The sequence below is a fragment of the Amphiura filiformis genome, chromosome 5 (genome assembly GCF_039555335.1).
Source record: "Amphiura filiformis chromosome 5, Afil_fr2py, whole genome shotgun sequence".
NCBI lineage: Eukaryota > Metazoa > Echinodermata > Ophiuroidea > Amphilepidida > Amphiuridae > Amphiura > Amphiura filiformis.
Window position 1 is genome coordinate 65,055,407 of NC_092632.1, and position 27,880 is coordinate 65,083,286.

The window sequence follows — 27,880 nt, forward strand, 5'->3', positions numbered from 1 at the left end:
CCACTGGTAAACACATGTCAAAGATGGGCTTTGTTTATTTGTGACATGATCTGGTCCATGGATGCCAAAGGAAACATTTTTGAAAATTCAGTTACTATAATTATTACCTTATGTTATACAAACAAAAGGTCTAACATATTTGCTTCTAAAAGTTATGACATTTTGCAATGTCTTTATGTCTTTGATTGTTTTTACTTCATATTTTTGCCTTTATCGCCATTTCAAATGCACCGCTTTTGGCCTCCAATTGTGTAACATTTTACCAATGGGAATTTTTGATCCCAAGTTAAAATATAATGTACATGCATAAATAAACAAATACAAATTTAAGGGCTCACCACACTTGGGGTCATGACCTATAGGCTGAGAACCCTGCATTATGTGGTGTGATCAAGGAAAATCAGTCTGAAGTCGGTCATATTAAATTTTCAGTTTCTTATTGGATTGTAACCAGCATTTGCAAAGCTACATTTTGCAGAAAACCCCATCAAAATTGGACAGCCAGTTCAATATAATTATAAATTCCAAAACAGTGGGAAACAAAAGCAGATATTTCTTTTGTTTGGCTATATCTTAATTAAAATCAATATTTCTGACTTCAGACTAATTTTGCTTGATCACATCACATATTAGTACTATTGACACCAATACCATATCCTGTTAGCATCCATGTGGTATCCCTGAGTGAGTATTCCATTCCATGGGAGTAACATTCATCCTGCATCTGATCTGCTGACCATTCGCTGACACTTGGTACCCTATCCACTTACGGCTTTAGGATGGACGAGTCCATAAATGATGACAGACAAACACACACTAAGGACTACCAAACCTACTCCTAGCAGTCCACAGGCCTGCAATGAGTCAAAGAAAATATTCAATTACGTAATTGTAAGAATATGGTTTGATCTAGCTCTCATTCAGAATGTATTGTTATTATAATAAACTCTGGTTAATAATTACGTTCCCCTACATTTATTTCGATACTTTACTCTTCATTTGCTTAAGTTAAAAAGTTACCTTTTCCAGGGTCTTGGTTAGTAGCAACGTAGCTTGCGACACCATCACAGCATTACCATCTTGTGGTCACAGGACCACCCAATGGGTGGTCAAGTGTTGGCTATCATCATAAACACTACACTGAATGAAGATGCTGTGATGGTATCACAAGCTACGTCGCCGCTAACCAAGACTCTGAAAAGGGTAACTTTTAAAGCAAATGTCAAAAAAAATATCAGTCAACACGCTGATACAGGGTGTATCAAAATGTTTAGTACCCATCAGATGTGGTGTTTATTGGCAAGCTTGCTTCTTCAATATGCGACATTGGATCCTCTTGGAATGCTAAGAATTTATAGTTTTATGACCTAGAATAACAGTCATCCATGAATAAGGTAGCTCATGGGTTGCGTTTTGTTGTGGTAATCTTGTCCATAATCACTGTAAACGGATGGGTACCAATCATTTTGATACACCCTGTATACTCTTCATGTGACTCAAGTTACCTAGAACCATTTCAAGAGAGCCAGTATCTTTAGACCAGACTCATTAATGAGATCAACATTTATTATTTGATTAAACGAAGTTGTTACTTAAACAAAGTAACAATCTTGTAAAACTTTTGCTCTCAATCCCAAAACAATCAGTACGTTTGTACCAAAATAAAGTGTATGATTTCTGACTTCTGTAATTCATTCTAAGTTAGACTGGAAGACACAGCAATATTTATTTAATAGAATGGCATACTTTTTGTTACCAACATAGTAATATTTAAAGAAAAATTTAAAAATCAAACCAACTCAAATCAAAAAGTGCTAAAAATGATAACCCATTAAGGATTTATTCCAAGTGAAAAGACTTCTGAAATATTATCAAACATATCAAGGGGTCACAACCAAAGGTAAAAGCCTAAGTGCATTTTTGGCCAAAATTAGATTTTGGTGCCAAAATAATCCTTATAACACTGGGCACTTTATGATTGTATACCATAATCAAGGTATAGCTACAAAAACTGTTACCAGTGAAAATGTAAAGCCCTAAGTGCAACACTATGCATGAAATGTGTGAGAGCCAGAAGGCCCTAAGTACAAAAACGCCTGTATTATTAAATGTCGTTTTTGTACTAAGGGCCTTTTGGCTATGACCCCTCAATATTATCCACATGTGGAATTTAGTGTACTTACAGCCACTTTACGTATAGAAGACCAGCTTTCTCTTCCCAAAAACATATAGAATAGGGCTGGTAAGATGAACACCAATGTACAAGATGCAGTTGCTCCTGAAAAAAGTATCAAGTACGGTTTTATTTTAACAGAGCAGAATCATACACACTAAGAAGGCGCGGCAAAGCAACCTTTCATTACAACCACATCAGAAACATGAACATTGGGAAAAAGTTATGGCCATGTGTACTCCAATATCCAATGGCATATTGAATTAACACCTTTAAAATGTTCAGAAGTAGACTTTTTTTAACTTTGGAAAACTTAAACATAAGGGGATTTGATGGCTATTCACTCGGTCGGACATCCGGGAACGTTGTCCCCTTCGTCCCCTTTGTACAAGCGCGCGCATAGCAACCAGCTCGAGAAAGGGTAACTGCACATGCGCACATAGGTTTTACAAGGCTATTTCCCCTTTGTGACGTCAGCCCGACCAAGAGAATGAAGATCCATGGATATAGCATCACCTACATGCTGCTTCCACATTTGAATGGTGCCGCTGCTACAGCTGTATGAGTCATAACTAGTGACATCCTGGACTGCCACATACCATTATCTGCCTTTAAATGATAGAGATTGTTTCTTTGAAAGACAGTGCCTGATAAGAATTGCATCAGATTTCTTGTAATGACTTGGGCAAATCACTATTATTTGAGACACTTACCTACAATGCCAAAGATTTCTTTTAGATTCGGCATAAATATTGCAAGACATGTCACTATTGTTAGAAGGAAGACTGTTGCCGCCATATGACGGATCCAGGAAAAGCTTCCTCCTGAAGGCCGCCATATGTCGATCACCATCAGCAATGCCTTTCGACTCTGGAAAATAAAACATGAACATGAGGTAATAATATATGATTTTTGCACTGAAAAGCAAAATTCGCTATTATAGATGACGACATCTCATTTTCACCATTTCAATTATGGTATTCATTTAGGCAAAGATGCCCACTATTAAAGTTTGTGCTTATATATTGCAGAAAAAATAAGATTCATAACACTGTGTATTGATATAAAATGATGTACACATAGTTTGGCACAATGCTTACACCAGTTGTGCGTTGCATAATGCGTGACTGGCACACGCTTATGTGAATTTATCCAAGCGTGAATTGGGACTTTATTGACGCGCACAGTAACAAAAGCCAAATAATTTCCGCCTTATAAAACGAACAAACTTAAGAAACACAAGGATTTTATAATTTGTTAAATAAAACACGATGTGGTCCACACATGAGTATTTATGTTAAAATATAACATGAGAACCAATATCCACAGCAAATAGAAGTCCAAGTCATACTACTACTTATTTTAACCATCTACATTTAAAACATTTGACCAAGAATTGTATCTCCTATAAAATGTAATTACTTACTGGATAATGCACAAGTGGAATGGTTAGTATGATAGCCATTACAACAGCTAATCTCACTGTCAATATCAGTTTATCTTTCTCATCATATTCAGTGTAGCCTTCAAGAAGCTCATCCTTGATATTACCTGCAGGAAACAAAACAATCATATATAAGTAAATACAAGGCATGTGGTCAGCTCTTTATCAGAATACAACAGAAATGATCACAAGTCCATCCTTATGATTTACAAATTTTTTTATTTGATTTGTTCGGGTTTTGACAACCCTGGATAACCCAAGCAAGCCTCTATTGAAGCTTATTTTCATTGGGGTCCATTTGAACACCGGAACAGGTTGGGAACAGTCAGGGGTTTACACCCTACTCTTTTCGAAACTGGCTTCGAGATACATGTACAGTTATGGCTCTCTGCACACGGGACCGACGGCTTAACATCCACTCTGAAGGACGGAGTACTTTCATGATTCATTTACCCAATTCTAAATGAACCATGGGGAGAGCGGAAGTCTGAATTTAATCTACAGAGGCTGCCAATTAATTTCAGACTTTTTTTTCCAAGTTAATATCCCAGCAAATCGCCACCGCCGGGAATTGAACCCGGGACCTCATGCACTAAAGGCAAGCACCCTAACCATTTACCCACAAGATGGCAAAGGCTGATGGCTTCTATAAGATACCAATATTTCATGCTACAATTCAATCAGCCAATCAAGACAAAACTTTCAATCAAAACATCACTTCTGTTTTTGCACCCTTTCAAGCTAAATGATTCTGCACAAGGGATTGTTCTGTAATTAAAATCAAATTAAACATTTAAAAGGGCATTTCGAGATCCACAGCCTTATCCCCCACTTTTCTCAAAAACAGTTCAGATTTTTATACCAATGGAAACCTCTGGTTACATAATGTTTATGTACCAAAAATTTCTTGCAGATTAATTCGTTTAGCAAAAATATCGTCAAATTTGAATTTTGTTCTGGTATAGACCACTTGACATCACTATTTATCAACAAAGGCGAGGGACTCGTCTATCGATATGCTCGAACGAGCCACGACACTGTTCAATGGCTTTCTTGTACTGTATGAAATGTGGCGGGCGATTTAAAATGCACGTGCCCTTAGCAGACTATGATGCGTACGCACACTGCAGGGCAAAGAACAATATAAATTGTCATAATGCGCGTGCATACTGCCGGGCAATGGCGTCACATGCCAAGTGGTCTATACCAGAACGAAATTACAACAGTGGCCTATGGAGCAGTGTAATACACATACTCTTGCATAACTCGCAAACGCAAAATCGGAATCAACTGAAATTTTGGGAATAAGCTTTTTTCGTGGATATCTACTGAAAAATGTCATAAAAAGAGGATGCTAGGATCACAAAATCCTCCTTTTAAGTATGAAATAAATACTTGCCATAGAAAGTGAGATATCCAAAGATTGATGTTACTGTATACATGAGTAGGCACAGGGCGACTGATGTGTTGGCTACATTCTGCATACGACTTCTTGAAGGTCTAGTAGGTTCAAGAAATCAAAACAAATTTTGTTCAATTATTTCTAAATCTTTGCCATTATCAAATTCTCAACTGATTTTCTGAGGTCCAAGTCACCAAAAATCTCTAAAGATTTGACTGATAAATTTACTCTTTCTGCAATTAGCACATCGATGTTCTCTGACAAAGGTTACAAACAACCCTAACTATGGTATCACTGTCACATAGGGAGCCAAAGCATGATGTATACAGCCAAAATGGTTTGCTAAGTTCAGCCAAGCTTTGCTGCCTTCACTGATGGTTCAGCTTCCCTAGAGCCTTCAATACAAACAAGTGAACTATATACCAGTATGCCGATATGTATCGGAGCCTTCAGTAAAGCAGCAGGATTATAAACACTGGTCGGTGACACAACCATAATCAATTACCGTATTCATTCCAATAAGCGCCCATGCCCCAATAAGCGCCCACCCAGGGTATTTTCAATTTGCTAAAGGGTACATGTACCATTAATGTTTAAGTGACAGATAGACGTTGATACAGTGAAATAGCTGGAGGACTATATCCGGTGTAAACTTGCAATGCATTTTCAACATCAGAAAAGCAGGACCCTTTTATAACATATGTACATTCGTCTCTAATAAACGCCCCTCACGAAAAATTAGGAAAACCAGGTAAAAAATAAGTGCCCACCAGGGCGCTTATTGGAATGAATACGGTACCTTTGTGTAATAGAAAGTCAATTAGGTGTCAAGGGATTATCAATTCAAGCATGGTCATAAAATAGATTCAATCAATTTTGGTCAACGGTGGCATCATCAGAGCAGTGTGTGGGCTTGCTTAAAGCCGGGTACCCCTTCGCTAGAATATATTACCAAAGGCAGGAAAGCTTGGCTGAGCTCAATAAACCATTTTGGCTGTCCTCTTCTTCTTCTCTTCTTCCTTATTAGTGCCTCCCTCGTATATGTATGAGTATTATCGCACTGCGTACAGAAAAGCTGTACTTATTTTTTACTCTAGAACCTAGAGTAGATGAGTGTATTTTTGAAGTACAGTCAACAGTACCGGGATGATCCCCTGCTCTTTACGAATAGCCTGTGACATTCTTTAACGTGCACACTGCATTAATGTCAGAAATACATGTACACAGCAGGGTTGCCAAAAAAATTTCAGCCCCAATCGCGGGTCAAATAATCTAAAAGTCGCCCAATTTTTCTCTTAACCATTGGTTTCTATGGGGCAGGAAACTATCGGAAATCGCGGGAGCCAATGTTGAAAAGTCACCCAATTTTTTTCTTAACCATTGGTTTCAATGGGACAAGAAATTGTTAAAAGTCGCGGGGAAAACCTTCAAAAGTCGCCCAATTGGACTACTAAATCATGGGTTTGGCAACCCTGATACACCAGACCGACGGCTTAGAGTTCCCTCCGAAGCACTAGGCAAGTAGAGTGAAGGACACAAAGAGATGAGCTCTTACTGGTACTCAGTGTTTCTATACCTACCTTGAGAGCTCTGTATAAATTGGTAGAATAGCTGTGTGGCAAACAAATGAAAAGGCCATGGTTGGAATAGCAAAGGCAATCTGAAATAGAAAAGAAAAAGCAATTTACATAATAGATCATATCCATGCTAAAAGAATGCAACTTACCTTAGTTAAAGTGTTACACTTTACAAGAAATGTTGGGAATAATCATACATGAATGCATTATAGAGAAGATACAATGAACACAAGTTGAATCATAAAGACAAACAAAGATGAACAGGGAGAGAGTCCATCATTGACTATATAGTGTCTCGTGTCAAGTTCAGAGTAATGCCATGTTAGATTTTGTGATGGTAAATTTGAATCAGTGCATTTACGTAGTTGCATCGCCACCGCACGTACAAATCACCCTTCTACTTGTGTATACACCACATGGGATTATGTTAGCGCATGATTCAACTCTGCCACTGTGAAAAATATAAAATGTCTGATGTGCTCTTAGGTCCCACAAAAAATATGTGAAAACATTGCTATTCATAATCCAATCCCTTAAAAAGTTAAAATATTTGGTCAAGATACCATATGTGACAAAATCTGGCCCATGGGGTCCAAATGATGCATTTTTGAAAATGATTGTAATTATTACATTACATTACACATTAGGCTTTCATTTACTGAAAACACCAAAGCAGGCTCAGAAATCTGACGCGAATCCGTGAATCGATTCGCGCAAAGATTCTCGTAAAACATCAAACGTCAGAAAAAAAAAATATGTACCAAGTTTGACTCTGGTTTGACGACATGTATATACTTCATTTTTTATGCAACCGAACCCCCAAAATGGCGAATTATGGTATAATTTACTTCAATCATTAATAATTTGTACAATAATACTGATTTGAGTGGGCATTTTAAAAGCAAAAACAGTCATCGGTTGCGGGCCGATCTTTTGTTCGCCAGAGTCGCCATCTTGGATGACTAAATCAGATTGTATAAGGGCTGTTTTTTTTTCAATCATTGTGCAGCGGGAGCAGGATGTAGATTTGCACGAATCAAGGATTCTCGCAAAATTCTCTTTCTAGGCCTGCAAATGTCTAGCATGATGAAGTTTTTGATGTCTATTTTCTTATGTAATTTATTGTTTTTTACTCCATATTTTTACAATTATCTCAGTTTCAAATTTGCTGCCTTTGGCCCCCATGGACCAGATCATGTCACATAATATTATACATATGAATCTCTCACTTGTTTTTTTCTCATCAATAAATCGTACATACCTCCATTGAAAAAGAGTAGTACTGTACACTACACTGGTCTGAGGTAGAATTGCCCAGATTAGTCTCTGGTATTTCATAGTCCATTGGATATGAGTATCTATGGGTGTGACTTGGTTCCTTGTATTCTGTGTATAATGATGCATTGACTATGGTGCCATTGTGTGGAGGAGGTATTGGGCATGGGAAGCTCCATTTCTTTATAACAACCTAGAAAAAGATGACAAATTGTAATCTATTAACAATTCATAACCTCATTAATATATGCGAAGCCTGTAATCCAATCAAAAGAAATTGATTGCCTGAACGCGCACTAATTGCAAGGTCATTAATAACTCACAATGACTCCGGACGCGCAACAATGACTTCTGCGAGCGTGTGGGTGTATAAGCTACGCGTTATCGTAACGCACACGCCTACGCGATGCCGTCGCGCTTCTGTGATTGGTAGCTCTTGTTGTCGGCGCGAATGTTATATTCGCCTGGTTATATTTAACAGCGTTTTATGGCATAAAATAACATAAAATGCCATTTTGATTTGTTCAAAATATTAGATACGACGGTAATGAATGACAATAATAACTTTGCCAATTTTTTTTTAGAAAGTTGGATAAAGTTGTACATTTTAATTACTTTTGCTTCTATTGAACAGCTAACAATGTACACTAATTCAATGTGTCCCTGACTGTTCAATAGAAGCAAAAGTAATCAAAATGTACAACTTAATCAACTTTGTAAAAAAAATTAACATTTTTTTAAAAAGTAGTTTTTTAAAAGAAAAATCGGGACATCCCGATTTTATGACGTTTTTGGGGGGGGTCTAAAATCGGGATGTCCCGCCAAAATCGGGACACTTGGTAGGTATGGATTTGTTTTGGGCCTCGGTATTTCCTCGGAAAAATACCCTCAGTCCAAAACAAAACCCTCCGATTTCACACAATGACCTCAAAATAGATGGTGCGCAGTTATTATTGTCTAAATAGAGGTATCCAGTTTGGATAAAAAAACGTGTCCCATGTTGGTTGAGGGCACATTATTTATCTACATGTATAATGAATACTGTACTGCAACCCTTATTTCTATGCATAACTACAGTGTAAATAATAGTGCATATCATAGGATATAGAACACATAACCATGCACAATACCTGTGATACATTCAATTAAAAGCTATTCTGAATATCAGGAGTAAATTTAAGAAGAATTTCCTGAGGCATTACCTTCAGAACTCATTAAGCAACATAAAATAATATGATAGAAATGATCAAAAAGTCCACTGCCGTATCGGCAAGTACAATAGCTGCCCTGTGAACATTTAGCAATTTACAAACAGTTTATTGTACTCATCTACACATGGCAGCTATTGCACTTACCCACTTCTGGCACTGAGTAGTCAACATGTAGGCATCATGTGTATAATGCTGTGGAAAATCTTTCATAGTGAATTGTCATGACTGAGAACCAAACTATAATAGAAATTTCATTTGAATGAACACAGCTACCGAAAGTTTGACTAGTCTCCGCGTATATTGTGTGATAAACGCCCGTGTGTGCATAACGCAGAAGTGAATCCAACCATCCCAACTCATTTGTGATTAGTTAGTATTTTCATGAAACCAAGGGTGTGCGTTCCCTTTGTATTTTGAACTATAATTGCTGCCAGATTGTGTACAGCTGTTGGTAACTGTGTTCATTCAAATAGTACAACTCCAGCATTTTGCGCAATGACCCAAAATCACTTGATAATTAAAGTGGCACCTGTTTCAAACATCATACTTACCACAACGGTGAAGAATACCATACAAAGAATTGAAAGACCACTGGTATATCCTAGAAATCCTATCTTTGGTAGACATGATAGTGGCAGAATTATCAGTATTAGTGACAGAAGTACGAGGTAGTCGCCATTCAGATACCACACACTAAAAAAGAAAAAAATCAACGTAAGGTTCATTTTTATCATGTTTCAAGAGAAGCCTCCAACAACAAAATAGTAAGATTTCAATGTCATCTTCACCAATATGCTGTATGTAGACAACACATGGTTTTTTGGAAATCAAAATTGATTTTTGCTAGTAAGCATCTTTGCAAAGATCAAGTCATTGATTCTTTCTGATTGATTGTGATTATTTACAACTTCAATTCTCACTGAAAAATTCCTGTCTGTTCATTATATTAGTCACAATTATTTGTAAGATGGACAGTCTTGTTATCAACATACATAAATAGTGATGCTATATACAAGTAGTTAGCCATATGCAGCATTGGACTCTATTATGATTTACATGATAGTTGATTAGCTTTTCATTTGATTTACCGCATTGAAGAGGCCCTACAAAAGCCAAAAGCCAATTCAATAATTCAAGTTAACTAAAGTATCTCAATTCTTCAAACAAATTTTGCTACGATTGATAAGCAATGGTCTATCACTAATACTCGAGAAAGTTTCAATGCAACAGACTGAAAATTGTATAAATTATATAGATATGCCCTCTCTGGATGCCCATTGTATGAACAATGCATGAAATATAACTTGTACAATCACATGAATTTGCTACTGAATACGATATTATTATCAAATGTTTAAAAAATTTTAAAAGCTGTGCAAGTGTGCTTACTGTAAATTTGTAGAGTTCAACAAAATACCCTCTCAAAAGAGAGGGTATACAAATAATGTAGAAATGAGGCAAAATAATTATGCAAATAAGCTCATTAATATTCATAAATAATAACAAGACACAAATCCATACAGCACATGAGGCCACCATATCCTATCACCATACCAAGTTTATCGGTTATTGCGTTGGAGCTGTAGAGTGGAATAATGGCTTTGCTTCTCCGGACAGCCAACAGAGCAGACAGACAGGCAGGCAACCATCTGGGCGATAACATAAGCCCCACATTTGTGTGGGGGCCAAAAAAAGCATGAGCAAAGGCAAAATAAAAATGCAAGACTTACTCTGGATTTGGTGAGCCAGATTTACCAACTAAAATAGCATGGAAGATTTCTGGTAATTCCTCCTTCACTATGAATAGATAGCTTGACATAGCTGCATAGCATGAAAGGAATATGCGATAAGCAGGATTTAAATATTATAATGATGAACTGATGTTTTACAATCGTATTTGTAACTGCCATTTTACCACCAGGTCTTTCCTAGGATTGGATTTGGAAAACACCTTTCAGAGAAATGAACATTAAAAACATAATTTGTTCTAACATTGTAATAAAACAGCCTGTTAGATTTTGGTTAAATCTATGAAGACTGAAGAGGGTCATCATCATCAGAATAAGGTTTCAAATTCCTGATCTAAAATTAAGTCAATAAAGTACTCGATGTTTATTGTTACACACTGGAATTTATAACATACAAAGTGACCTGATTGGTCAAACTGTTATTCTTAAATTATAATTGTATCGGGTTCAGCCATATGGAGTCTCCTAAAATGGAAGGCAATACCGGTTTACATTTTCCCTCAATTGACACCACAAATTAACTGATAAGGTGAATTTCTAAATGGAAATATTAAAAGGAAATATTAAAAGTCTATCATGATATGACTAGCAAGTGGTAGTGCAAAATAAAAAATTATGATAAAAATGAGATACTGTATTTAAGTCAAATAAATGCCCCGAGCGTTACATTTTCCCAAGGGGGGGGCATTTATTCAAGGTCAATTTTAGAACGATAAAAACGCTAAAATGATGAAATATGAACTAGAAACACTGATTTCTGGCTCACTTCCGGGTTTCCAATCCAGATTTTCGCCAATTATTGACGCTATTATCGACCATGTGGGGAACTTGGTAAGCTTACTACACAAGATGGCATGGAAATATCGGCATTTTTGAAACATCTTGATTGAAAAAAGTGGTGGGGGCGTTTATTTGAGGGGGGGGCGACTATTTGACGAAATACGGTATTCACTAGTTCCCTTCAAAGCATGCCATTTAAACCTGTAATAAAATCAGCCTACCCACGTTTAGGCCAATATTCGACATTCAATGTTAGCACACAGATTCCTAGTGGGGCCACCTGCACAGGTACACTGTCACCAAGGTACTTGACTGGTACTGTGCAGTACCAGCATTGGTACTATGTAGTTACTGTGTAGGTACTTTGTGTGTACCAGCCCAGTACCTTGGCGACGGTGTACCTGTGCAGGCGGCCACAATAGGAATCTTATAGTGTCAATGTATAACTCCATAAATGAAACAAAGGTACTTACATCCTATATTTTGGGTTATTATAGCACCAGCTGCCAAGAGCTGAAATAAAAGTGAAAAATAAATCAACCAAGTTATGAAAATAATCAAACCAACAGCATTTACTTTAATTTTTTAATATTGCTTTGAGAACAATTTGCAATTTATGTGTAAAGCAAACTTTACTCATTATTCTGAACATATGGCTACAAACATCAGAAAAATACATCATGATTTGAATAATTCCATTAAATGAGTATGTTATAATCCAAGACAGAATTAAAAAGACTAGTTTGCGTCTGTAGTCAGAGCAAAAGCATGGCGTGATTGATTGCTGACCTGCACAATATGGTATTTTTGGTTCACAAGACTCATATGCAAACTGTCTTTTTAATTTTGTCTTGGATTATAATCATATGAAAGCATACCAACAAGTACTAAGTCTATAATGTAGTTTTAACAAAATGCATTTATACTAGTTATTACAGGAGAAAATAGGGGAGCAAGTAGGGGCTTTACTCCTGGAGTTAAAAGACACTAACCTTTCCTGGTACTTTGAATGCATAGAAGCCAACATCTTTATATGATTTGATACTAATTTGACACCAGTCAGATCATACATATAAAGCAGCAAATGAATGGCAAAATAAAAGTCCCCTCCTAAAGACACTAACCTTTCCTGGTACTTTGAGTGCATAGAAGCCAACATCTTCATATGATTTGACACTAGTCAGATCACACATAAAGTTGCAGATGGATGGAAATATAAAACTCCCCTCCTAAAGACAATAACCTTTCCTGGTACTTTGAGTGCATAGAGGTCTACATCTTCACATGATTTGACACTAGTCAGATCACACATATAAAGCTGCAGATGGTTGGAAAAATAAAAGTCCCCTCCTAAAGACACTAACCTTTCCTGGTACTTTGAGTGCATAGAAGCCTTTATCTTCATATGATTTGACACCAGTCAGATCACACATATAAAGCTGCAGATGGATGGAAAAATAAAAGTCCCCTCCTAAAGACACTCACCTTTCCTGGTACTTTGAGTGCATAGAAGCCAACATCTTCATATGATTTGACACCAGTCAGATCACACATATAAAGAAGCAAATGAATAGAAAAAGTAGCTAACACTGCTATGACTACAAGTAGAAAACTGGAATGAAAAGAAAAATTTCAGTTGGTAAGACTCCGAGAAAAAACACCTTCTTCGACGGGCGGACGGACCTTTTAAGTAAGGTCTAGGTCTTGCATAGTATTTTTGTGTGTGTTTAGTTTTCTTCAGCAAATGACTCTAAATATCATCAAACTCTGTAAATAAATAGCAGTTTCTTTGCACTTTTCTTTCCTTATTTCACTCTTTTTTTCATTCACAATAGATCTACTTTTTGCCCCAAACAGTTGATTTTACATGCATGCAGCAATTTCCATCAAACTCAAATCCACTTTTGGCAAAAAAAATGGCTGGCTAATTTTGCATGCATACAGCAAATTAAAGAAATAAATTAATTTAAAAAAAATCCAAAACAAAAAATCAGGGACAGTGGAGCAGAGTTGTTTTTCCTTGCCTAAGCTAACATTTTTATCTTAGATTGGCAAACATTTGGATCTTGTATCATTTGTTATAATTCTTCTGTAGTTCAGGTTTGTGCTGGTCATCAGCGATCGCATAGAAGAGGTCCCTTCTATGCGCTGATGACCAATGGGTCAACCGCTTTGTTGTCATGACCGTTGATCATCCAATCAGCTTGATTGTTTATCACTTCTGCATTCACTTTCTTATAATTATGCTTGACGCATAGCACACACACATCACAAACGAATTTTTTTTAAATTACTTCATATGCATCCAAACCCAATAGTGCATCGAATGATTGTACAAAGCAGAGCATAAACAATTACATTTGACCATCTGACCATACAAAATTTAGTGCAGTGAAAAATGCATCAATTAATACCAGTAAAATATTCTTTAAAGCAAGATTTTTACAACTGCAGTGAAACAAGTGTTAAGGGGGTACTACACCCCTGTGGTAAATTTGTGGCTATTTTTGCATTTTCTCAAAAACTAATAACACCCTGGTAACAAAAGTTATTATTGGGGCAAGGGATCCAATAACTACGCTGAAATTTCAGTGACCTAAGACAAGCGGTTCAGTATATATGATAGGAAATGAGGTACATCCTAGCGGTACCCTATTTCTTATCATAAATAACGAACCGCTTGTCTTGGGTCACTGAAATTCCAGTGTAGTAATTGGATTCCTTGCCCCTATATTATACGTAACTTTTGTTACCAGTGTGTTATTAGTTTTTGAGAAAAATGCAAAAATAGACACAAATTTATCGAGGGGTTTAGTACCCCCTTAAGTTTTGTTGAATGTCCAGTACCTTACCTAAAGAGTACAATGCCAGTTTTAGCCATTGCATATGGTAATCCCAGTATACCGCTACCAAGGACTGCATTCATTACATTGAAGACAGACAGACTGAATGATGCTCCTCTTACTGGTCCTTCTTGAACAAATACCTCGCCATCTTCATCATCCTACAATGAAAATAGATCATAACATATTATAGTATAACTGCTAAGCTAACCCATTGTGCAAGAGTAATTTGGTATGTCTGTAAACAAGATCAAAGCAATTTTTTTACCCTGTAAGGCGTTCGATCACGGTAAGTCGTCTTTCATCCAGCAATTTGGCTTAACTTAGGTAAGTTTTGGGTGCCGAATTTGGAAATACATTTCTTGTAACTGCAACATGGACCCACAAACACCAATTTGGGACCCACAAATTTCAACTAAATGGGATCTGAATGGGTCCAGCATAAAAAAGTGGACCTGGTTATTTGAGAGCAAACTGTGAACCCTGTAAATAACCCTTTGGAACAAAGTTGTGAACCCTTTGGAGCAACATAAAAGTTGGTGGAAACTAGAGCGGTTCTCGACTTATTGCGGTTCTCGACGCATAAGCGTCGGCCATAATGCTCTCCACCTTGAGGCGATCATTTGAACTGGTGCAATTTCAACCTGAAATGACCTTCCAAAAATTTGGTTCTAAATATTGAATGTACCCACCAAGTTTTTACTAAATTGACCTCAGATGACCCCTTGTGACCCCGAAATGACCTTCCAAAAATTTGGCTCTAAATGTTGAATGTACCCACCAAGTATCATGCCCATACGACAGTATTTACTAATTTGACCTCAGCTGACCCATGGATGACCTTGGATGACCCGAAATGACCGTCCAAAAATTAAACTTTAAATGTTGACTGTACCCACCAAGTTTCATGCCCATTCGACAGATTGAAGTTATTTGACCTCAGATGACCCTGGGTGACCCCGGATGACCCCAAAATGGCCGTCCAAAAATTTGACTCTAAATGTTTATTGTACCCACCAAGTTTCATGCCCATACGACAGTTTTAAGTTATTTGACCTCAGATGACCCGTGGGTGACCTTGGATGACCCAAAAATGACCTTCAAACAATTTGGTTCTAAATGTTTACAGTACCCACCATGGTTCATACCCATGTTTACAGTACTCATGCCCATATGACGGTTTTTGCTAATTTGACCTCAGATGACCCTAGAGCGACATTGGGTGACCTTGACCCACTAACCACACCTACTGGAATTTGAAGACCGCCAATGACCATCCCTCCACCAAATTGCATCACTATACATCTTACCAGTTGGCCCATATGACGGTTTTTGCTAATTTGACCTCAGATGACCCCTAGATGACCTTGAGTGACCTTGAACCACTAACCAAACCTACTGGAATGTGAAGACCGCCAATGACCATCCCTCCACCAAATTGCATCACTTTACATCTTACCAGTTCCGAGAAATTGGACCCGCAAGCTCGGACGGACGGACAGATGGACGGATGGACGGACAACCAGGAAACATAATACCTCCGGTGGAGGCATAAAAAACTGCTGAAATAACACCAAACTTCCCTACCAAGAAGAAAATTTTAGCGTACCGTACCATATTTGAAATGTATTATGTTACCAGTTACCTGTTCAATTTCTTTCAAATGTTTTACCTGTTCTATGCTCACTAATGGAGAATTGATGGAATGTGAATGAAAAATGTTTCCTGGCATTCTTGTAAAATCTTCAGCATCATCTATAGATCTGGTCAATCCTCTTCTTGGTGTGGGCCAGTCTGGTTCCTCCATGGTTCTGTGAAAATAAAGTGTTGCTGGTATAAATCAAGCACAATATTTTGCGGTACGGCTTATTTTGTGAATGTTCTGTGATTTCTACAACATACACTTAAGATCTTTCCACTTGAGATCTTAAAAGATCCCAAGTGGAAGAATTTGGAAACACGGCAACAAGAAAGCAGTTGGATGAATACACTTGCATCTGGTGCTGAAGGCTACACAAGAGTGGCTTGAATATAGTATGACAGTCAATGAATTTTGAAAAACAGCAGGTGTGCTACAAATCGCACTTCTGGAAATAGTCAGGCGAGCTACAGGTGTGCTGTTAATTGCACTCGGTAAGGATTTTAGGTGTGCTATCATTTGCACTCGGTAAGAAGTTTAGGTGGGCTATTTGAATTATTGCACTTAATATTCAGATAAGCATTTAGTGTTGAATGTGGGACTACAAGTACAATGTACAGGTGGGCTTACTAACTTTGTGAGAATAAACTTTCGACACGTATATCGTCCCGTCTGCCTCGGTTTTTTCAAACCCCATTACATCATTAAGCTTGTAGGATTTCCACGTCTTGTACTGGACCCATTTGTTCTTTTTGTCCGCCATGATGAGTAGTATAAACTGATATTTCTACCGGCAAACCTCGGTACAATTTTATCATAGCGCTACACTCACCGCTGACAGATCACACGTGTGTAGGTCATGTCAAAATATTAAATCAGCCTTGTTCAGCTTCTAAATAATTATACAGTTCAGTTGAATGCATAAACATTACCACATTTAATACGGTGTTCAATGGCATGTCATGTCTTTGTTGTGACATGAACAGCACGTTATCATATTTCGGTAGCGTGACCTCACAAGAAAGGTCAGCTAATTTACATATTAAATTGTCGAAAATGGCCAATCAGCGAGTAGAAAAGATATTGTTTGGGTCGTCACCTTTGTAAAGGCCATGACGTCGATTTATTTTATGAAAATCACTTTCGGGAACTTTGGAAACTCCTTGAGGTGACAAGGTGCGCTATCAAATCGCACCCGGTAAAGTGATTTAAGGTGGGCTCTATGTGCGCGATCGCACTCGCGCGCCTTAAAATGCATTGACTGGTATGAAGTCAAACTATTCCATTAAAGGCCCAATTCTGGCATTTCACAATACGATGCGCGGCCAGCGGTTGTTCTTGCCAGTCCAATTTTTGACCTTCAGGGTCGACATCACGATTCTAGCCACCATTGAATTTTCATGCGAGTGTGATAATAATAATGTTGGAAAGAGCTCCACAAAGGATTCTGTGTGATCAATAGAAAGAAAATGGATCTACTTAAATTGTAAATTACTGCTTTGCTGCGCACTCGCGTGTAACATCGTTATATTGACATTTAAACACACAATGACATTATGTTCCTGTGTTGTATTCGTATTACGCGGGCTTTGGATGTAGACATTTCCCCATTATACTCTGTGTGTTTTGAATCCAGCTGGGGGTGCATCGTATTGTGAAATGATCATTTATATGGTGGAAAAAGCAATGGGCTATTCCATTTCAATCCACACTACCCCTGTGGAAGATTTTGGAAATATCTTCCCCAGGGGGAGTATGAATCTCAAATGGAATTGCTAAAACACATTAGGCAGCTTCATTTGAATTTCATACACCCTCTGAGAAAGATTCATAGTATAGTACCGGTATAGCATATTTTACAGTACCGTACAAAATAAACAAAACTTGTTTATTTTTTTCTAAATAGAAAGCGCACCGAAATGTCAATTTTGAGGACTAATTGTTCAAAAAAGGGGGCCATTCATCAGTGCAACAATTTCTTTGGAGTGTGTGAGACAAGTTCAACTCAAAAGAATGAAAGCGACATAAATATTTCCATTTTATCGGTACTAGCTAGCTACATGTATATCTATTATGTGATACCAAAACTTCATCAACAATGAAAAATATCGGGGGATGTAGTCCGAATAATCAGTCCCAGAACAAAATATCAATTTCTGACATGATCGTGTTCTGGGTCTGAACTGATTCCATTCGAAATCTTGATGGAAAATTGGACAACAGTAGCACATGGTTCTACTTGACAGCTTTAATCCCTATTCATGTTAGGCCAATGAAAGTCAATTCCTTGTTTCCTGTTACACAATTTTTCATGACTGTGTAGGTGACCATTTCATTTTTCATACCATTTCATTATTGCATATGTTACAGGTGTAAACCAATACCCATGTATACATATGATAAATCACTTTCGTAGTTTACAGATGTACAACCACATGAAGGTGATTGTACAACTATTTACAATATTTTTTACGGGATGTGATCAGAGCAGATCAAAAAGTGCGGGACAGAGAAGTGAGTAGGTATTCATTATTAATTCATTATTAACCATATGCCATGCTCCTACTGCAAAGAAAATCCCTGAAAATCAACAGAAAGAGATTTATTTTTATATTTAAAACCACAATTTTTTATTGGTATGTTAAAGTTTGTTATAGCCAAAGTAACAAATTCTCGATCATGAGAGGATGTACCTTCTGCGTCAGCGTACTTTTCATAGAATAACACAATCACGCAACCTGCATGACCGAACCTTGACCTTGCCTAGCAACGACACCTCAAAAGCTGTGTTTGCGCCGTAAGTGCCGGTATTTGCGTAGTACGCTGGACGCAAATACCTGTGCATACCCAAGTTGGCTCTCATGATCGAGAATTTAATATTTTGGCTATAGAAATCAATGTTTTATTCAAAATAATGAAATATTTGGCCAGCAATTGGTTTTGAGCGGAGCTAGTAGGGTAACGGGAAACAAGGAATCGACTTTCATTAGCCTTACGTGAATCACGCTATTGTGGACCATCCTTCTGATACTTGAGTGTTTGGACAAGCGGAACGGTCTTCTGTCTACCTCTCTGCTGTTTGTAAACAGATGAGCTTAGGAGGTCGAAATTGTCATCCTCGCCGAATAGGACAGTCATATAGTACGGCACTAGGGGGGATGATGCTGTCGATCGGGTTACGGACCTTTAATTATTGTCAATATTAATATTTTGCGACATTTATAATGAAAATAATTAACACTGAGTGAAGACACCTTATAGCACCTTCTACAACTTTAGAACAAGTCCTCAAACGTTCAAAATTTGTAGTTACTACAACTGACTACAACTTAGTCCTGGTCATGTGTCATATGGTGGGACCCCAAAATAGTGGGAGGCGTTACATTTTTCTCTCCTCTTTCAGATATAACTTGTTGGTACAGAGCTATTCTTTGTCCAATTGCATAAAGTTTGGGCTCATTATACAGCTTGATTATTCTACTTTTCAAATATGTTTCACAATTTGAAATTAGTGAAAAATATTAAAATGTTAACGAGGATAAACCTGGAGGATAAGCGGTGGAGGAGCATGTGCAATCTCTATGAGAAATGTTGTGGAAACATGATATCTTTTTGAATTTTAAATTTTATCATTACCAAATTCTGTGCTATACATGGAAATCGTATCTCAAATCAAAGCTTGTTTATTTATTATTTATATTCAACTATTAGTTTGATCTATTTCATGTTTACAAGTATTAACTGAGAACCGCAAGTCACAATACCCACAATTTTTCCCTATTCACTACACACACATGCCAAGATTTTCTGTCACAACATGCATTTTGGCTTTAAATTGTTGTATCTTGAGAATTATACACCCTAACATAGGAAAAGTATACATTTTTGGAAAGCATTTTACCTCAGAAATCCAAATATGCAGTTAAAATAAATGTAGGATACACTCTAAAGAAAATATTTTCAAAAATGTAATCAACATTTGGTGCACAAAGTTACGTACATTTTTACACCCTGTATCACCACTTTGGTCAATCATAACATAGCAAAAGTATACATTTTATTAAAGCTCATAGTGTTGCCTGCCACAAAATTAGATTACATTAGAGATATTCCATATCAGTAGCAAATGCAATAAATTATCAATTTTCTAGTAAAATTAATTTTTTTCATGATATCACCCTATATATTTTCTTACACACCCTGTATACCAACATCAATTTTGCATTGTTGGATTCCTTGGAACATTAAAGCTTTCCAAAAATGTATAGTTTTGTTGGTGTGAGATGTATAGTTTTAGACATGTATCAATTTAAGTGAAAATGAGGACAAATGATCAAAATCAGTGCTTGTAACACAAATGTGCCCCACCATATAACACATGACCTCCTGCCAGCAAGACTTCAGTCTTTATCATAAACATAATGACATCTACGGTATGCCGAGTTACAGTTACTGGAACTAACTACAACTGGACTGGTCTGAGTTCTGCAGCGTCAGTCTACTCCAGTGCCATACTAGTATTACACTGACTTACGCTGACTTTTCGGCGAGGAGGACGATTTCGACCTCCTCGTTTGTTTACAAACAGAGAGGTAGACAAAGGGAAAAAATTAGCAGAAAAGTTTGACAATGTTGATGATAAATATTCTAATCAAATGTCTACTTTTAAGGGTAATCATTTTAAATTTTCCCCCATAACTGAGGAGCAGGTTTTTAAGTGTCTCAAGTCTCTAGATACAAAGAAAGCAACTGGTTTAGATGGTATTAACAGTCGGCTTCTCAAAGCAGGGGCTGGTCCCCTTACTACTCCTTTGACTAAGTTATTCAACAACAGCTTATCCAGTGGGCAGGTCCCTCAAAAATGGAAATTATGTAGAGTCACTCCCTTATTCAAAGAGGGGTCCAGAGACGAGGTCAACAACTACCGTCCAATTTCTGTTATTCCTGTTGTTATGAAAACTTTTGAACGCCTAATTCATAATCAGTTGTATGCCTTTTAAGTCAACATAATTTGCTCTCTTCACATCAATCCGTTCAGACCCAAACATTCCACACTTACCACTTTGATCGATGTTTCAGAATACATCCTCCAGAACATTGATGCTGGCCATTTTGTTGGAGGGTCTTTATTGACCTAAAAAGGCATTCGATCACGGTCAATCATGCCATTCTTATTCAGAAGCTTACATCTTTTGGAATTTTGGGTCTGGAGCTGGATTGGTTTAAATCTTATCTTAGTGATAGAGAGCAGGCAACTAAGATTGGTAGTACTATTTCTGCATTCAAATGTGTCAGCTTTGGTGTGCCTCAAGGTACAATTTTGGGCCCACTTCTATTCACGATGTACATCAATGATCTGCCTCTAACTGTGTCCAGTGATACCAAAATCACGCTTTATGCTGACGACACGGCCGTTTTTAGCTCATCAAAAGACATAAATGAGATCAATGTGCATCTTAATGATGATCATAAACGAATTACATCGTGGATGGAAGTGAACAAATTGACCTTAAATGCTAAAAAACAAAAGCCATGCTTTTTTGTTCAAGTTATTTTAATGCAAGGGTTGATGAGCTAAGTCTTTACATGAATAGGGAACAACTTGAAAATGTAAATCAATGTAAATACCTGGGAGTCATTCTCGACCAAAATCTAAAATGGGAAGCACAAATTAATCAAACTTGTTTAACAGTTTCGAAATACATTGGTATGTTGTACAGAATCAGGGAATGGCTATCTGCTAACCACATGAATACAATTTATAAAGCTCTAAAGGGTCTGTCAAAACTGTTCCGCTTGTCCAAATACTCAAGTATCAAAAGGATGGTCCACTATAGAGTGATTCACACAACATGAATAGGGGATTATAATAGGGGATTAAAAAACTGTGAAGTAGGACCATGTGCTTCTTTAAGGATACGATACACGATTTACCGACAAGTTACTCATTTCGGAATGCGATCATGAATTTTGAAGGAAAAAAAGGTTACCACAGGCTTCGATGGGACTCGAACCAACGATTTCAAGAATCATTGATTATGAGTCCCGGTCTTTACCGCTCGGCCACGGAGGCAGATGATCAGAGAAGTGTAATAATAAAAGATAAATCTCATAATGCTATCTTTAGCCTTTTGTTTACATAAAAATGATGCATTTTGTAAAGATAGATTGGCCGTTTTATGCATAAATAGCACGAACGTTTGATAAAGGCCTCAAACAAATAATAAAGACACTGATACGATGATGAAATTGCATAAGAGGGGAATATCTGCATCGCAATGTTTTTTATTTTTTCGGTTTTGTAGTGTCCCTAGACCTAGACCTAAATGCTAGGATCATTCATGGTTGACCTAAAAATAAAATAAAAAAAAAAAAATTTCAAGATATTTTGTTATTTTTAATATGAAAATTGATAATTTGTATTCATGTCATAGTCTATTGATGATTTCAAAATGCATTCAAATTCAATACATTTTGAAATCATTAATAGACTATGACATGAATACAAATTATCAATTTTCATATAAAAAATAACAAAATATCTTGAATTTTTTTAAAATTTTTTTTTAGGTCAACCATGTAGTCAGGGAGAGAGAGCTCTGGAAAGGCTGTCTGCTGGAATTAATTCCTCAATCGACAATTTTTGTACTGGTAGACGTGGCTTCAATTTTTCTATCACATATCCAAAATCGACCAAAATCCACCCTGGGCAAAAAAAGCTACAGGCATTTGAAAATCACTATTTTACAGTAAAAATACACAAATCACGAACGTTTCCGACTATTAAGCCGCATTTACGCAGCATGGTTAACGCGTCCACGCTTACTGTTTTGTATTTGCGTTCACGCAACAAGTGAGCGTATTGGCGTTGCATACTGCGTAAATCAGAGCGTCATCATACACCACACGAAGTCGGTGTCTAATTGATCGCCACCTTGTGCATCTAATTTGTCGCTCGGATCCAAGACAAACAATGTCTATTATAGCTCGGATGACATAGTGGCATATCACAAAAATGGCCATTTTGAGATAATCATGTTTGAAGTTTTTGCAACTTTTACCTGTTTGTCATACCTGAATTAAAATGTCCCTATTTGTTGAATGGATATGAAAAAAAAAATATTTAAGTAATACATTTTATGTATAAAATACATTGATGTCCAATTAATTGTAATTAGGCCTAGTCATTAAAGCTAGGACTATACGTCATTATAGTATAGGCCTACTAAACGTCTAATCAATTTAAACCTCATGTAGGTCTATAAGCCCATAGGGCTTAACACTTACATCCTAAATAAATACAAACTTATCAGAACGGTCAACAAGAATGTATATTGTTTTCTGTAGAAAAAGTATGGGACTTTGTTATGAAAAGATATTATAGGCCTAGGCCTACATGGTATAGGCCAGACTTGATCGGTAGGCCTAATAAGACATAATAAGAAGCATACAACGGAAATTAATAGTTATCTAGACCTAAGTAGGCCTATATCTCCGTGGATTGGCTTTCTCTATCTCATATTCCCTCTTTTTTGCATTCTTTCCGTGCACCTTTATTCCGTTTTTAACCAGTTGGTTCGATAACCATTTAGTTTAATACCGGTACCTAATAAGTCTAAAACCATTCTTAGATTGGTCTAATAACCCATTTGGTCTACAAACCATTTGGTCTACAAACCTATGATTTTGTCCGACAAGCATTTAGTCTGCTAACTGTTTGGTCTAAGCCTAGGCCTACTAACTGGTTGGCTATATGCAATTATTTTGCTAATGCAGTAGATTTATCGTGTTTTTATTTTCCTAATGTATTATAAACTGACGTCCTAATAGTATGACTATAGGCCTACGTCATTGTATATCTGCTAGCACATGCTTATAGCCTACACATGTGATATCGCGTGTGTTTGATACTTATTAGGCCTATACCATTATCCATGATTATACTATAGGCCTAAATGTTGATCTGTTGATTAAAATAATTGTTTGCAATATCATCCGATATCAGTTTAATAGGTCCTTATGGTGATTTAATGTTTTTTTGTTTTCGGGAAGAAATGTATGCAAGAGTTATTAAACGTGAACGCAGGGGCGTCGCTAGATCAATATGATGGGGGGGTGATTGAAATGTTATTGCTCCATGAAATTGAGTCACTGACAATCGATGGCGGATTATCATTAAATCTTGCTCAAATATTATTTTATTTCTAAGCGAAAGTTGACGGAACTTAGTTTAACCCATAGCTTTAATAGATGTATTTGTACAAAGACAGATTTGCAGTAGGATTGAAGTAAAAAACGTTTAGATTGTTATGATCAGTCCAAGAGAACGCCAAATATGGATCAGGAGCATTACATAATAATACCCTGCTATGACAATAGCTGCACTAGGTTAATCGTATAATCTCCTTATGTGGTTAGCATGGCTGGGCCAGAAATCCACAAGGTCAGCCAATGTATGTACATGTATTCGGTACATGTACCATATCTTTTACAATGAGTGATAAATTTCTGGTTTGTTTTATTTCAAAACGCAACATTCGATATTCTAAAGCTTGGTCCAAATCCAAGAGAAGAACCAACTCTAGTAATTTATGTGGTTTCAAATTATATCAGACGTTGCCGTTTTGATAGAAATGGTGTTTTTTGATGTGCACAGTTTCCCATTAGATCATAACATGCTGTTGTACATCCAAGGTCAAAGGTCTTTTAATCCATATTTGGCGTTGTTCTGGGACTGATGATTGACAAATCCAGATTCTACTCTACTTCTAGACTTTCACAAGCTTGGCACTTCCTGCTTCACGAGGGAAAAGGTGGTCAATCGGGATACAGGCTACCTACTACACGCTACCCTGGACCACGTATGTATATAGGTAGGCCTATAGGCCTAGACCTACGATCCACTTAAAACTTTTTAAGTGGATCGTAGGCCTATACCTATACATATACCTTTTAATAAAAGAATCAAACATCATGGAAGGTTTTGTGCTCACATATAGGCCTACCCTAATTAGAGAGGCCCGACCCTCCCAGAACAACAACAAAACTAAGCCCTTGTCTTTTCTTTCCAGACATATAACTTATTGTAGGCCTATATATACGCTAAAACAGCCCTAAGTTTATTTTTATTTGCACCAATTTTGAGATCATTTTTGTAAGAAATAAAAAATCAGCTCTTCCTCTTTTTTGTTTTTCCTCCGAGGACGAGAGACATGTTTTTTTTTCTTTTCTTTTTTCAAATAATAGACCTAGGGCTATAGCAGGCAGCGTAGGTGTATAATAATTTATAATTATTTACACTAATACTAAATACGAAACCTTACGAAATATCCTGTAAGCTATTAATGCTGAAGATCCCAATAGAGGTTATCCGTGTTCTAGGCTATAAGCTGCATATCCTATCAGCGACTGCTATACCTTGTTTAGGACTTTCAAAAGAAGTACTTGAATGTGCAACCATAACTGTTTCAAAATAGACCGCCAAAATCATGCAGGTAACTCCGAGGTCGTGCATTGAATTGGTTTGAATGAGGAATACTACGGGAACCAGCGCCTTTAGTTAGAAGTCACACATGAGTGAAGTGGATAACCTCTATTTATAATCCGCATTTCATTGGCAAAACAAACGTAAACAGTCCACCGTCAATGAAAGGCAAAATATATGCAATCAATGCTACGTGACGTGTGTCAGCGGAAGGATAATTATAATAAAATGCGAGCCAGCGCGTAACACGGTGTATGCGCAATATACGCAATTTGACGCTCATGTATCAGCGCGTAATGCCGCCGCGATAGCCGATGCGACCACGCTTCGCAAAAAGTATTTTTATTTACCTCTTGAATTAAACTTGCTCAAAGTTAGAATAAGTGCAATTTTCAAAGGCTTGTAATTTTTTTTGCCCAAAGTAGATTTTAGTAGATTTTTGTTATTCAATACTACAATAAATTCTACATCCACCGGTACAAAAATCGTCGACTGAGGAATTAATTCTACCTAAATTGCTTTCACTCCCTGACTAATGAATGATCCTGGCATTTAGGTCTAGGTCCAGAGACACTACAAAACCGAAAAAGAAAAAAAAACTTTAAAAAAAAAAAAAAAAAATTTTTTTGTTGCAATTTCGGTACCACCCGAAAATTGCGGTGGTACCAATTACAAAATTACCCGAAAATGCCAGGCCTAATTACACTACAATTTTTATTCCTAGGGGTCTTTGATTTCTTCAAATATTTTTTTATAAGGCAAAATAAAAAATAAACATGTTTCACGTCCCCTCCCGCTTCCTTTTTGAGGTTTCCTCAAATATATTTTTATTTTTTGAAATTCAGTTATAACTTTTCAAAAATATGTCTTGGAAGTTGGAATGCTTTCTATAGCCTTGTTAAGATACAAGAATCATTTTAGGAAGGTTTGACTTTTGTGATCATTGTAGGGGATGTAACTCTCAGAACAAGAAATAAAAAAGGGCCTCCTTCTTTTTCCAGGCATTATTGTATACACTAAAACATCTCTAAGTATGGGTATTTACACCAATTTTGCGATAAAAAATAGAAAATAAAAAGCCCCTAGTTCGCAACACAAACTTAAATAACGGGCAAAACAGACATCATTTATCGGTATGACATTTTCGTATTGGTGCTACCCTATCTAAGTTTGCACTGAAGTGCCATCTCAGTTTTGGTGCGCCGATGTGGATCATGTGTTAATGAATTTTTATTTATTCTGGATAAATAATGGGGTATTATTACAATTACAAGCATAAGAGTTTAGACAAGAAGTACAAGAAGCTGTGTAATTAATATGACAAACATGCAACTATTTTAGCTACAGGAGCCTTGTATTTTTTAGTGCAATGTTGCACTAGCTTTTTGTATACACTTCATCCCATACCGTTGTGCAGAGCTACTACGGTATGGGTTCCCCGTACTAAAAAGCCCCCTCCTCCTTTTTTTTTCGAAAACCCGGACGTGAAACATGTTTTATTTTTTACTTGGCCTGATAGAGACAGAGTGAATCCACTGGCCTTCTATAATTACACACAACAGATCGCCTCCCCTTAATATTGCCATCAAGATTTCGAATGAAAACAGTTCAGACCCAGAACAGGATCATGTCAGAAATTAATATTTTGTTCTGGGTCGGATTATTCGGACTAAGTCTACTCTAGAACTATAGTGGGAAATCCAATTGAATGAACGCAGCTTTTAATAGCGTGACGAATTTGTGCGTACACTGCGTGATGTACGCCAGCGTGTGCAACTGTGCGTGAGTAACGCGAAAGTGAATCAACCATGCCAACGCACTCATGATTGGTTAGCATTGTATCCAAGGTCGTATGCGTTAAGCGTTGTAGTTTGAAATACGCGATATACGATCGCGGTTGGATCGAGTGCAGCTGTTGAAAGCTGCGTTCATTCAATTGGAATTCTTACTATAGATCATGAGATTTTCCCACTATTCATGCTATTTCTCATAATATCCAAAAAAAGCACACTTTCCCTCCAGATTAAATACCGAATTTCTCAAATACAACATTAGCCAAATCTTTAAATACCTACATGCATAAAAACCCTATTAACAGAGCTCTACTTTGTCTATCTGCTATCCTTAGATGATGAACTTTACCCAAAGATCTTTCAGTAATATTAGAATTCTGTGACTTACTTGACCTGAAATTGGGCGCAGGTAAATTAAAGCAGGAAGCTCGCCTTAAATAAAACTACAAATAATAAGCGTTTCTAGGGTAAAAATAGAATTTTCCTAAACTGGAACATAATATTAAAAATA

At 37.0% G+C, this 27,880-nt stretch overlaps 1 protein-coding gene across 1 annotated transcript; it reads right to left on the reverse strand.

The window, feature by feature from the left end:
- Positions 1-758: 758 nt before the first annotated feature.
- On the reverse strand, positions 759-27,729 carry LOC140152333 (probable sodium-coupled neutral amino acid transporter 6). Its single transcript, XM_072174636.1, has 14 exons — positions 27,652-27,729; positions 16,126-16,264; positions 14,463-14,614; positions 13,096-13,222; positions 12,084-12,123; positions 10,813-10,903; positions 9,634-9,775; positions 7,858-8,064; positions 6,600-6,679; positions 5,017-5,117; positions 3,600-3,724; positions 2,887-3,043; positions 2,184-2,278; positions 759-854 (listed from the first exon to the last, which is right to left on the reverse strand). Exons 2-14 carry the CDS (start codon positions 16,258-16,260, stop codon positions 759-761), a joined length of 1,548 nt encoding a protein of 515 aa, XP_072030737.1. The 5' UTR covers positions 16,261-16,264; positions 27,652-27,729.
- Between the last annotated feature and the right edge of the window lie 151 nt (positions 27,730-27,880).

Excerpts from the sequence above, each read along its gene's own strand:
- LOC140152333 (XM_072174636.1), bottom strand. The coding sequence starts at position 16,260 with ATGGAGGAACCAGACTGGCCCACACCAAGAAGAGGATTGACCAGATCT. Across the intron at positions 6,680-7,857 it reads ACTACTCTTTTTCAATGGAG|ATTGCCTTTGCTATTCCAAC; the intron begins GTATGTACGATT and ends TTTCTATTTCAG. Across the intron at positions 3,725-5,016 it reads TGGATATCTCACTTTCTATG|GTAATATCAAGGATGAGCTT; the intron begins GCAAGTATTTAT and ends TGTTTCCTGCAG.